The sequence below is a fragment of the Musa acuminata genome, chromosome BXJ3-1, assembly GCF_036884655.1.
Source record: "Musa acuminata AAA Group cultivar baxijiao chromosome BXJ3-1, Cavendish_Baxijiao_AAA, whole genome shotgun sequence".
Lineage (NCBI taxonomy): Eukaryota > Viridiplantae > Streptophyta > Magnoliopsida > Zingiberales > Musaceae > Musa > Musa acuminata.
In genome coordinates, this window is record NC_088349.1 from 38,697,666 (window position 1) to 38,711,107 (window position 13,442).

General features: G+C 41.6%; 2 protein-coding genes across 2 annotated transcripts; one reads left to right on the forward strand and one right to left on the reverse strand.

The window, feature by feature from the left end:
• Nucleotides 1-4,514: 4,514 nt before the first annotated feature.
• Nucleotides 4,515-6,603, reverse strand: LOC135628639 (polyamine transporter PUT1-like). Its single transcript, XM_065135434.1, has 2 exons — nt 6,416-6,603; nt 4,515-6,268 (listed from the first exon to the last, which is right to left on the reverse strand). Exon 2 carries the CDS (start codon nt 6,108-6,110, stop codon nt 4,665-4,667), a length of 1,446 nt encoding a protein of 481 aa, XP_064991506.1. The 5' UTR covers nt 6,111-6,268; nt 6,416-6,603; the 3' UTR covers nt 4,515-4,664.
• Nucleotides 6,604-7,285: 682 nt separating this feature from the next.
• LOC135628640 (ubiquinol oxidase 1a, mitochondrial-like) lies at nt 7,286-9,430 on the forward strand. Its single transcript, XM_065135435.1, has 4 exons — nt 7,286-7,700; nt 7,817-7,945; nt 8,154-8,642; nt 8,727-9,430. The coding sequence occupies exons 1-4, from the start codon at nt 7,344-7,346 to the stop codon at nt 8,784-8,786; spliced, it is 1,035 nt and encodes a 344-aa protein (XP_064991507.1). The 5' UTR covers nt 7,286-7,343; the 3' UTR covers nt 8,787-9,430.
• Nucleotides 9,431-13,442: the final 4,012 nt, after the last annotated feature.

Below are 13,442 nucleotides of genomic sequence, written 5' to 3' on the forward strand. Positions count from 1 at the left end.
CTAGAAAAATACATGTCTTAGACTGTGTTTATACAGATGTATGTGGTCCTTTGTGGATAAAAACTCCTGGTGGATCTGTTGATGTTCTTGGTATAAGTGGTGCACTTTATTTTATCACTTTTATAGATGATTTTTCCAAAAAAGTTTGGGCCTATGCTTTGAAGACCAAAGATCAGGTTATTAATGTATTCAAAGAGTTTCATGCTAGGGTTGAAAGGGAGATAGAAAGACAATTAAAATGCATAAGATCAGATAATGGTGGTGAGTATATAGGATTATTTAATGATTATTACAGGTCACATGGGATCCAACATGAGATGACATTTCCTGGTACACCTCAGCATAATGCAATTACAGAGAGGATGAACCGCACCATCATGGAAAAGATCAGATGTATGCTTTCACAGGCCAAGCTACCCAAAAGGTTTTGGGATGAGGCTTTGAGGACTATAGTTGATGTGATCAACTTGTCACTATGTACAGCCCTAGATGGTGATATTACAGAGCATATATGGTTAGGAAAAGATGTTTCCTACAAGCATTTGAGAGTGTTTGGTTATCGTGCATTTGCATATATTCCAAACAATGAGAGATCCAAGCTGGATGGTAAGACTAAAGAATATATTTTTCTTGGCTACTCACATGATCATTTTGGTTACAGGCTTTGGGATCTAGAAAAGCAGAATGTGTTTAGAAGTAGAAACGTAGTTTTCTTTAAGGATCAAACTTTTGAAGATTTGAAGAAGAAGGTACCAGCCAATACTTCTGCAAAAGGATTAACAGATTGTGACCCAATTACTCCTCCAGTATATTAGGGTGATGGGGGAGATGTGCAAGAAGATGGTGTAGAGCTTGATGTTGATCTACCTACAGGACATGTTGGGTAAGAAGAAGTTGGAGAGCAACTTCCCGCAGAACCTCAGTTGAGAAGATCTTCTAGACAACATCAACCTTCCAGAAGATACTCTATAGATGAGTATGTGATGCTTACTGATGCAGGTGAACCAGAGAGTTACCAGGAAGCAATTGAAAGTGAGAAGAAAGAGGTGGTTAGTTGTTATGCAGGAAGAGATGAATGCTCTTCAAAAGAACCACACTTATGATTTGGTGCTACTACCGAATAGAATGAAGGCCTTAAAAAATAAGTGGGTTTTCAAGTTGAAGACTCAAGAATATTGTTCTCAACCAAAGTACAAAGCTAGATTGGTTGTGAAAGTATTTGGTCAAAAGAAATGTATTGACTTTGAAGAGATTTTTTCTCCTATTGTTAAAATATCTTCTATTCGAATTGCTCTTGGTATTGCTGCTAGCCAAGACTTGGAGGTTGAGCAATTAGATCTGAAGACAGCTTTCCTTCATGGGGGTTTGGAGGAGAAAATTTATATAGAGTAACCAGAAAACTTCAAAGTCAAAGGTAAAGAGAACTTTGTCTATAAATTGAAGAAGAGCTTATATGGGCTAAAGCAAGCTCCAAGACAATGGTGTAGAAAGTTTAATTCATTTATGACAAAAAATAGATACAAAAGAACGGCTTTAGATCATTATGTGTACATCAAATGGTTTGGTGAGGATTTTATTATTCTCGTACTTTATGTTGATGACATACTTATTCTTTGAAAATATATGTCTAAAATTGACAGATTAAAGAAGGAACTGAATGAGTCTTTTGCAATGAAAGACATAGGGCCAACAAAGCAAATACTAGGTATGCAGATTTTTCATGATAGGAAAAATAAGAAGATTTGGTTGTCATAGGAGAAATACATCAAGAAGGTATTGGAAAGATTCTGTATGAGCAACGTAAAACTAGTTGGTTCTCCTCTTGCCGATCACTTCAAGTTATGCTCAGAACAGAGTCCGTCAAGTGATGAGGAGAAGGAGAAAATGCAAAAGGTTCCTTATGCTTTAGTAGTTGAAAGTTTAATATATATAATGGTCTGTACGAGGCTAGACATCGCATATGCAGTTTGTGTTACTATCAGATTTCTTGCAAATCCAAGCAAAGAGCACTGGGCAGTAGTAAAATAGATTTTTAGATATCTTAGAGGGAGCTCTAAGATTTGTTTAAGCTTTGGAGATGGACCACATGTGTTGATAGGTTACATAGATGCATATATGGCAAAAGATATAGATACGAGGAAGTCTATTTCAGGTTATGTACTTACTTTTGCAGGGGGGGAGCTGTATCATGGCAATCTAGATTACAAAGGTGTATTACTCTCTCCACCACAGAAGCAAAATATATTGCTGCTACAGAGGTATGCAAAGAAATGTTATGGATGAAAGAATCTTTACAAGAATTGGGGCTAAAATAGAAAAATTATATGATGTATTGTGATAGCCAAAGTGTCATCCATTTGTGTAAGAACCCAATGTTTCATTCTAAGTCAAAGCATATAGATGTCAGATACCACTGGATTTGAAATGTATTTGAAGAGAAGCAGTTGCAGCTTCAGAAAATTCACACAGATGACAACGGAGCAGACATATTGACAAAGATTTTACCAAAAGAAAGACAGGAGATATGCTGATAGCTGGTCGGCATGGCTTCACATTGAGGAGTCATAGGACAGCCTCCCTTATGGGCTGAAGGGGGAGGTTATTGGGTTGACAGCCCATATTCAGCCCAATGTGAGCTTTATCAAACCACAGCTCACCTTCTCTTAACCTAACCCTAATTAACATTAGGGGGGGTATGGTGGCTGTGTTTTAAGGTGCAAGTGGCTGCGTTTTTGGGTGAAAAACTATAGCAACGTGGTGATCCTTACAGCAGCAAAAGGGAGGAGAAAAAGATAGAAATCTAAGGAAAAAGAAAGGAAAGAAAACAAGGACAATGCAGAGAGACTATTCTCAATCATCCAGCAGTGTTCTCATCTCAGGTTAGATCAAATCTACAGTAGATTCTTATTGTGATTACTTAGGGAGAATTAGGAAGGATTTAGATATTGAGCACAGTGACGTGATCTTTGTATCCCAATTATTCTCTTGTAATTGTTGCTAGGGTTTTGGGCAAGAGATTGAGATTTGTATATTTATTATTATTATAGTGGATTATCTCTAGTTTACCCTATGGTTTTTACCCTTCATATTGAAGGGGCTTTCCACGTATATCTTGGTGTTCTATTTGATTGTGATTTCATTTAATTCCGTTGCGTATTATGGTCTTCTAGTACTTGTTCATATACAAAGGTTATTCCACATTATATCCTATCATGAATTAAATGAAATAATATCAACAAATATTATTATTTATATTTATATTATATTTGAATATCATTATGACATGTAAATTTTACAAATATTAATATTAATATTATTTATAAATCTAAATATTATTAATTAATTTTATAATAATTATAATTTTTAATCAGGAAAATATAGAGAATTGTAGTTCTTCATCCCAAATGAAGAATCCCTATCCTCACTGTCACCCTATCTAAATAGAAAATGAAGTGAGGATGAGGAAAAAATAATACAGGATGGAGTAGCACTTCTTGTCCTGCTCTTCTAGTTAACAATCCTACTCATCACCTTTTCATTTCCTTTATAAAAGATTAATACTCCTAAATTAAAAGTAATAAATTGACATTTCATTTTCTTTATAAGAAATTAATACCCCTAAATTAAAAGTAATAAATTAAGAAGAAAAAGAGAGAGAAGACGGAGGTGAGAGAATAAGAAAAATGAAGAAACTACTTACTGATCTGTATATTATTTAATTATCATCATATTAAATAGCATTTTAATTTATATATGCACTAGTCAATTTGATAAAATGGTATGTTATGAAAGTGTTTAGAAATACTGAGGCTTGAACTGAACTCCTTTTGATTAAGTCAGAACCAAACATAAATCTTATAACTAGCTTACCTTTCAAAATAATACAATTAATGCATCATTCCTTCGAATTTAGTACATGAGACTGGTTGTGAATATTTGGAAAAGAAATTAAATTATTAAACATAACAATAATTAATAATTAATCTTATGTTTAAATGATAGATTTTCTTATAAAATGAAATAGCTAATGAGATATCCAAAGTCAATCATACGAGCATTGTGAGTTTAAGAGATTAATGATATTTACCAAGGAAATCGATCATTGTCATTAGGTGACGATCTCCTGTTTAGGATAACAAAGATGTGCCTCCACTTATGACTAATATAGATAACCCCATAGAGTGTCGTGTTATATGAACTCTTTTCATTATTGTTGAAGGGTTATCTATCGTGATGTCCTGTTGAATCACCAATCGACCTGTATTATATTTGTACTTGATACATGATATTTATGAATATTATGTATTATTATTGTTATATTATTTCCTCTTGTCAATTAACCTATTCCTCAAGCTTAATGTTCAAGTAGTTTTCCCCTTTTTTTTTGTTTTTTTAATTTTTGTCACCATTCTATGTTTGCTTACTTGCTGAGTGATTATTCTAAAAGCTTTTAGATCTATCCCTGCATGCAAAATGCTGCATTTCTATGCTCGAACAGCAGCAACACATTCATCTTGTCAGTAATATTCAAGTTATTAAGTATGTATAATCCTCACAATGACCACAACACTTCGATTTACCGAGAAAGCAAACGCACAACATTTTAGCTTTGATCTGGAGTTGGAAGATGAAAGGTATATCCTCCTGTTAGAGATTGGCGGTAGCTAGATTCTAGAATCTGCAAGCAAGACCGGCATCAGAGCCTCCACAGCATTCTCATCTTGAGTAGTAGCTCCAAGATGAGGAAGATGAGGGCTAATGGAGAACCTCAACCACCGTTTCTTCTCCACATACTTCAGACAAGGTTGCAACGCAAATCCCATGAGGAGAGCGACGATGCTCACCATTGCGACCTTGAGCGAAGAAAGAGCTAAAACCCCAAGTATCAGCAACGTCGGAGGAACCAACATCAGAATGCTACCGACGGTCCCAAGAGGCACCTTGTAAGGCCGGGATGCTGTTGGGTACTTCATCCTTAGTCTCACAAAGGCGAGAAATTCTATCAGCATCCCGAAGCAGTAGAGGAAGTTCTCTGCAGCAACTATCTCCTGGAAGCTCAGCCATGACAGCAGCAGGACTCCGGATGCAGAGAACAGGATCCCGATGAGAGGAGTCCCGAATCGGGACCTCCTGCTGAAGAACTCCGGCAGCATTCCTCTCTCTGCCATGCCAAGAAGTTGATATGAGTCGCTGCTCATTTCAGCCACAAACATCGCCATGTTGGACAATGCAGAGGCACCCTGCACCCACCATGTCAACCAAACGCCTCCGAGAGTTGTTGCTATGTGGGAGAAGTATCCATCTGTCCATGATTCCCTATCCACGGGAATGGCTCCGGTTCCCGTCAGCAGAGGATACAAGTAGCCGACAACGACCAGAATCACTGCATAGAAGAGGGCTCTTGGCAAAGTTTTAGCGGGATCATCAACCTCCCCTGCCAAGGTACTCACTGAATCCCAGTAGTTGAGATTCCAGAAGAGCGTATTCAAGTACAGATTCCAATCGACGTCGTGTAAGTCAACCTCCAGCCATCTGCTCGGCCTCAGCTCCGGCATCGACACCAATCCCATGACGATGAAGGGAAGGATGGAGAAGACCCCGAGCAGAACGGCTAGCCATCCGACGATGGTCAAGCCCCTGTAGTTCATGTAGGTCAGCACGACTGTCAAGCCTAACACCGCGGAAGCTCTCGGCAGGCCGCCGCCGACTTGCGGAATGCCTGACTTGAGGTAATCCAAGAACAGAACCGGGTACAAGGCATTGTCTATGACGCCACTGAGCCACTTCATCCAACCTTGCTGAAAACCCCAGAACGGGCCCAGCGCAGAGGACACCCACACCACATAGCCACCGTTCTCCGGGAACATGGTGCCCAGTTCCGCGGTGATCAGTGCTTCCGGGATGCTCCATATGACCGGAAAAACTAGGAACCCAAGGATCGCTAGGAGAGGACCGGCCGCCTGAACACTATCCTCTATACCGAAAGGACCGCCGGAGACCTCGTAGAAGATCAGAAACACAAGAGGTCCGATGGAAACCTTCTGCAACTTCTCCAATACTGGATATCTTTCACCGAGGCTCTGGAACTGGGGACAGGCAAATTCGCCCATTGAACCTTAGCTTCACTCTCCCAGGGGGACCTGCATCTGATGCATGCAATGCTGTGCTGCTTCACAAACGTCGTAGATCAACTAGACAAAAGCACTAGGAATGGAAGTTCTTCCAGGGTAATTGTGCATATCAGGTTATTCTCAGCAGCGACCATCGACTTCAAGAGAAAGAAAAGATCGGTTTGATCTAGAGTTTAAAATTTGAAACCAGGCATCTAAATTTATGAGCCCTCTTCACTTCCCTAATGTCATAATACGAAAAAGAAGTAAAAAAGGTAATTGAAATCCAAAGTAAGTAAACCAACCACAATTAGCGGCTATAACATAAGCCCGATTTCTTCCGACTTCATGCCCTTCGTTTCGCTGCCTGTTTGCCATCCCGAGGAGTTGCAGCGACGGACGCTACAAGGAGAAGTGGTGTAGCTGGAAACGACCATACCAGAGGATCACTCACTCTTCTGTGTCTCACCGACGGACTGCAATCCTTCTCCTACTGTGCCGGTTTTATTTTTTTGCGTTGCGGGTCCCGGTGCTGGGAAGATTTCGGCAGTGTTGCTGATGGTGGACGACACGTGTTCCGACTCGCCAAGTGCATGCATGAGCGAACGCGTACTCGGATGATCATCACGAGGTGGTCGATTTGGGCGGTTGCCATTTCTCCTCAGCAGGAGCTTCATTTCGAGGCGGAAATATCAACGGACCTTAAACTTGGACCCCGCTTCTTTATCGTGCGATGAAGCGTTGGTCATCCGCGCGATGGGTCTGCAGCCTTGCGGCCCAAGAAAGTACACCCCTTCAAATTACCGAACTGCCCCGTGCACGCATCGTATTTCCCAGTATGTGGATGGAGGACTAACCCCACAACTCGAACGGTCTGATAGTTCGGACACTTGCATCACCATCATCATCACACCAGTGGTGTTCACACGAATCAGGAGCACCGGGAGATTGCGGGAACGTGAACGAACGTTCTCGACTCCTTGAAGCTTCCCACCACCGCCATAGACGGCCAGACCGCTTTCTCCACGTGCCACGTGTCCAATCAATTGATTCCTAGAGATAGACACGGCCGCCTCGCAACGGCGCTGCGCGCGGCCAGCTTCATAGTCAACGGCAGCCATGACGCACTCCACGTCTACCGTGTCGCAGCCATATAAGACCAGGCTGGCCCCAACATGGTAATCATCTCTCTTCTTTGCCTTGCACTTTGTTTTCTCGTTGGGTCTTCAAAGGATGAGTTCGCGCATGGCAGGGTCAACGCTGCTCCGGCACCTCGGTCCTCGCCTCTTCTTCTCCGCCGCCGCTGGAGAGCCGGCATGCTCGTTGCTCCTCTCCGGGTCCGCCTCCTTGGCGCCCGCCCGGTCGCCCGCAGCCGTGCTGGTGCGCCTTTTCCCCGTACGTATGACCAGCACCACGGCGGCTAAGGCTTTCGGTGGAGAGCAGGAAGGGGAGGCGAAGCGTTCTGCCACTTCAAGGGAACCGACTGCCGTCCCGCCGAGCGAGCGCAAGGCCGTTGCGAGCTATTGGGGCATCCAGCCATCCAAGATCATCAAGGAGGACGGCACCCCCTGGAGGTGGTCTTGCTTCATGGTAAGCGATCCTTTTTCATCCAACCATGTTCTTTCGTTCTCCTCGTCGCTGTTTCCTATATGATCTTTAATGCTATTGCTAGTAATCTGAACGAGAATATATGTTACATCCCGCAGCCGTGGGAGACGTACAAGGCGGATACCTCGATTGATCTCAAGAAGCACCACGTCCCCGCGACGCTCCTCGACAAGCTCGCTTACTGGATGGTAAAAGCTCTCCGAGTCCCGACCGACATCTTCTTCCAGGTACGTGACGCCGCTTTTTCTCCGATAGAGTTTTCGTCTTCCCCAAGAAATAGGAAGATACGATTTCCCTTGTATTTACAGTAAGCAATCAATTTACTATTCGGTGAGATTCCCTTTAATTCGGGTGTCAAATCACAGCTTTGGTTTGGGGTAGTCTTTTAAAAGGTTTGTAGGAGTTTGCGGGTAACTTACTGCATGCCCAAAACAGAGGAGGTATGGGTGCCGCGCGATGATGTTGGAAACTGTGGCGGCCGTGCCGGGGATGGTGGGTGGCATGTTCCTCCACCTCCGCTCCCTCCGCCGTTTCGAACAAAGCGGCGGGTGGATCCGCGCGCTGCTGGAGGAGGCGGAGAACGAGCGGATGCACCTGATGACGTTCATGGAGGTGGCACAGCCTCGGTGGTACGAGCGCACCCTCGTGATCGCCGTGCAGGGCGTCTTCTTCAATGCATACTTCCTCGGTTACCTCGTCTCGCCCAAGTTCGCCCACCGCGTGACGGGATACCTGGAGGAGGAGGCCATCCATTCCTACACCGAGTTCCTCAGGGACCTGGAGGCCGGTGAGATCGACAACGTCCCCGCCCCCGCCATCGCCATTGACTACTGGCGCCTCCCCGCCGATGCCACGCTGAAGGACGTCGTCATGGTTGTCCGTGCTGATGAGGCGCACCATCGTGACGTCAATCACTTCGCTTCGGTATGTTTCTGTCCTGCCTTCCACTCTCCGAAGCGTATAGATATGTGGTTATGTTACTGAGATGCTTCTTGTTGGCGATCGCAGGACATCCATTACCGGGGGATGGAACTCAAGGATATACCTGCACCGCTAGGTTATCACTGAACTGCTGCTAGGTGTCACGTCTCTGTGTTCTGCCGAGTAGAAAAACTGTTTATAAATAAATTCGATTTATCTTCCAACAGAAATATTCTCGATTTTTACTGAATCATAATTAAAAGAATAATTAAGATACAAGGATTACGTTACTGTATATAATATTTAATTTTTTTTTAATTCTTTTCAAGTAATCACAGTAAAAATCTACCGTCGATCTAATCTAACTTAAGATGAAAGTATTGCTAGATGATTAAGAATAGTTTTTTTGTGTTGTTTTTGTTTTTTTTTCTTTTTTCTCTTTCTTTTCTGTCTCATTTTCTTCTTTTCTTTAGAATCTCGTGGCTGTCAAAAATTGTTTAGTTATCTTTTTCTGTCTTTTTTTATAGTCATCACATCCCTCATAATATAAATTATGATTAAATTAAAAGGGGTGAGCTGTGGGCTAATAAAGTTCATCTTGGATTGAATATGGGCTATCAGCCCAATAATTTTTCCCTTCAGCCCATAAGAGAGGTTGTCATATGACTCCTCAAAGTGAAGTCATACCGATCAGTTGTCGGCATATCTCTAGTCTTTCTATTTGTAAGGTCTTTATCAACATATTTGCTCCGTTGTCATCTGTGTGAATTTTCTGGAGCTGCAACTGCTTTTCTTCAAATAAATTTCGAATCCAGTGGTATCTAACATCTATATGCTTTGACTTGAAATGAAATATTGGGTTTTTGCACAAATGGATGACACTCTGGTTGTCACAATGCACCACATAATTTTCCTATTTCAGTCCCAATTCTTGTAAGAATTCTTTTATTCATAACATTTCTTTGCATACTTCTGTAGCAGTAATATATTCTGCCTCTGTGGTGGAGAGAGGAATACACCTTTACAATCTGGATTGCAATGACATAGCTCCCCCTCCAAAAGTAAGTACATAACCTGATATGGACTTCTTCGTATCTATATCTCTTGTCATATCTGCATCTGTGTAACCTGTCAACACAGGTGGTCCACCTCCAAGGCTTAAACAAACCTTAGAGCTCCCTTTGAGGTATCTCAAAATCTATTTCACTGCTGTCTAGTGCTCTTTTCTTAGATTTGCAAGAAATCTGCTAGTAACACCCACTGCATATACGATGTCCGGCCTCGTACATACCATCGCGTACATTAAACTTCTAACTATTGATGCATAAGGAACATTTTACATCTTTTCCTTTTCCTCATTACTTGACGAACTCTATTATGAGCACAACTTGAAGTGACCTACAAGAGAACCAACTAGTTTTGCATTGCTCATACTGAATCTTTCTAATACCTTCTCGATGTACTTCTTCTATGACAATCAAATCCTCTTATTTTTCTTGTCATTAGAAATCTGTATACCCAATATTTATTTTGATAGCCTCATGTCCTTCATTGCAAAAGACTCACTTAATTCCTTCTTCAACTTGTCAATTTTAGACATATCTTTTCGAAGAATAAATATGTCATCAACATAAAGTAAGAGAATAATAAAATTCTCACTAAACCATTTGATGTGCACACAATGATGTGAAGTCGTTCTTTTATATCCATTTTCTGTCATAAATGAATCAAACTTTCTATACCATTGTCTTGGAGCTTGCTTTTGCTCATACAAGCTCTTCTTCAACTTATAGACAAAATTCTCTTTACCTTTGACTTCTAGTTGCTCCATATAAATTTTCTCCTCTAAATCACCATGAAAAAAAGCTGTCTTCACTTCTAACTGCTCAACCTCCAAGTCCTAGCTAGTAACGATACTAAGAGCAACATGAATAGAAGAAATTTTAACAATAGAGAAAAAATTTCTTCAAAGTCAATACATTTCTTTTGACTAAAGCCTTTCACAACCAATCTAGCTTTGTACTTTGGTTGAGAACAATATTCTTAAGTCTTCAACTTAAAAACCCACTTGTTCTTCAAGACCTTCATTCAATTTGGTAGTAGTACCAAATCATAAGTGTGGTTCTTTTGAAGAGCATCAATCTCTTCCTGTACAACAACTAACCACTTCTCTTTCTGCTAACTTTTAACTGCTTCCTGGTAACTCTCTAGTTTACCTGCATCAGTAAGTATTAGATACTCATCTGTAGAGTAACTTCTGGAAGGTTGACATTGTCTAGAAGATTTTCTTAACTGAGGTTCTGTAGGAAGTTGCTCTCCAACTTCTTCTTGCTCAACATGTCCTACAAGTAAATCAACATCAGGCTCTACACCATCTTTCTGCACATCTCCCCATCACCTTGATATACTGGAGGAGTAACTGGGTCAGAATTTGCCAATCCTTCTGCACAAGACTTGGCTGGTGTCTTCTTCTTCAAATCTTCAAAGGTTTGATCATCAAAGAAGACTACATCTCTACTTTTGAACACCTTCTGCTTTTTTGGATCCCAAAGCCAGTAACCAAACTGATCATGTGAGTAGCCAAGAAAAATATATTCTTTAGTCTTACCATCCAGCTTGGACCTCTCATTGTCTGGAATATGTGCAAATGCACGACAACCAAACACTCTCAAATGCTTGTAGAAAACATCTTTCCCTGACCATACATATTCTATAACATCACCATCTAGGACTGTGCATGGTGACAAGTTAATCACATCAACTGTAGTCCCTAAATCCTCATCCCAAAACCTTTTGGGTAGCTTGGCCTGTAAAAGCATACATCTGATCTTTTCCATGATGGTGCGATTCATCCTCTCTACAGTTGCATTATGCTGAGGTGTACCAGGAATTGTCATCTCATGTTGGATCCCATGTGACCTGTAATAATCTTCAAATAATCTTGTGTACTCACCACCATTATCTGATCTTATGCATTTCAATTACCTTTTTGTCTCCCTTTCAATCCTAGCATGAAACTCTTTGAAGACATTGATAACCTGATCTTTAGTCTTCAAAACATAGGCTCAAACTTTCTTGAAAAAATTATATATAAAAGTTACAAAATAAAGTGCATCACTTATACTAAGAACATCAACAAATCAATCAGGAGTTTTTGTCCTCAAAGGACCACATACATTTGTATAAACACAGTCTAAGGCATTCATTTTTCTAGACATAGCAGGACTAGTAAATGAAACTCTTTGTTGTTTACCAGCCAAACAATCAATACAAGGGTTCAAATGTGTACCTCTGAGGTCTGGCAATACCTCTCTCTTGGAAAGAGCTTGCAGCTCCTTCTCGCTCATGTGTCCCAATTACCTATGCCATAACTCCATGCAGAAGTCTTTCTTTGTAGCATTTAACTGCTCACCACAAGCTTTAGCCTGCAACCTATATAAGGTGTGACATTTCTTTCCACTAGCTATAACAAGAGAATCCTTACTGAGCTTCCATTGCCCTATGAGAAATCTACTATCATAGTCTTCGTCATCTAGCCTTCCGACTGAAATTAAATTTAGCCTCAAGTCAACCACATGCCTCACATCCTTAAGCACCAACTTGCAACCAAGGTTGGTCTTTAAATGGATATCACCCATGCTAATGATGTCTGTTATGCCATAGTTGTTAGGATCAAGAGTACTAAGGAGGGGCGGGGGTGAATTAGTGTAGCGAAAAACTTTCGTTGGTTCAAAAATGACTTTCGTACGAAGAAATCTGTTTTCGATGAAAATCGTTTCGGAAAGAACTTTAATTAAGATCAAAACAAAAGTATAGCTGATGTAAAGTAACAGAGGTAGTTTACCGTTAATATAAAGAGCAGAATGTAAATGCAAACCGAGATTTAGAGTGGTTCGGTCAATCTTGACCTATATCCACTTTTGGCTTCCTCCTCTGATGGGGTCATCGACGTCCACTAGAGGCCTTCCTTCAATAGGCGAAGGTCAACCACCCTTTTACAGCTTTACTTCTTTTGACGGGCTTAGGAGACAACCCTTATATATTTTCACTCCTTTCTTGAATGATCAAAACTTAGAAGAAAAGAGGGAGAAGAACTTCTAGCCTTTTACAATACTTTTAAGCTCTCAAATTCTCAGAATAAATGCAAGCTTTCGATGCCCTTTCATGCAGGAAAGGGTGAGGTTTATATAGGCCCCAACTGGTTTGAATTTAGAGCTCAAAAATGTCATCTCCCGGATTTTCGGGGTCCTGGCGGTACTACCGCTTGGCATTGCTTGGAGACCGAGCTCAGGCGGTACCACCGCTTGACAGGGGTGGTACCACTGCCTGACTTCGCTCGGAGACCGAACTCAAGCGGTACCACCCCTTGATAGGGGCGGTACCACCGCCCAGCATTCCTGGGAGACTGAGCTCCTATGCGATGCCACTGTTAGCTAGGAATTCTGGGTCCGAATGGGCTGATCCATTCGGCCCAATTTGGGTCTGTCAAGAGCCTAATTGCTCCCAGATTAAGTTAATGAGATCACCTCCCATTCCTAACTTAATCTACATACTAACTACGATATTTAAGACATTAATACTATAACTTACTCCGGTGCGTCAATCGCTTCTTCTAACGAGCTTCCGGCGAACTTCCGGCGAACATCCGACGAACCCTCGGCGATGCTCCGGCGGACTTTCGGAAAACTCCTGGACTTGCGATGATCCACTTGGCGAGTTCTGACGAGCTTCTTTGGCAAGCTCTTGGACTTCTCGGATTTGTTCCCATAGAACCTCCGACGACCGTCCGGACTTCTGTCGAAC

Coding starts and splice junctions, on each gene's coding strand:
- LOC135628639 (XM_065135434.1), bottom strand. CDS start 6,110: ATGGGCGAATTTGCCTGTCCCCAGTTCCAGAGCCTCGGTGAAAGATAT.
- LOC135628640 (XM_065135435.1), top strand. CDS start 7,344: ATGAGTTCGCGCATGGCAGGGTCAACGCTGCTCCGGCACCTCGGTCCT. Junction 7,946..8,153: donor CGACCGACATCTTCTTCCAG/GTACGTGACGCC, acceptor TGCCCAAAACAG/AGGAGGTATGGGTGCCGCGC. Junction 8,643..8,726: donor ACGTCAATCACTTCGCTTCG/GTATGTTTCTGT, acceptor TGGCGATCGCAG/GACATCCATTACCGGGGGAT.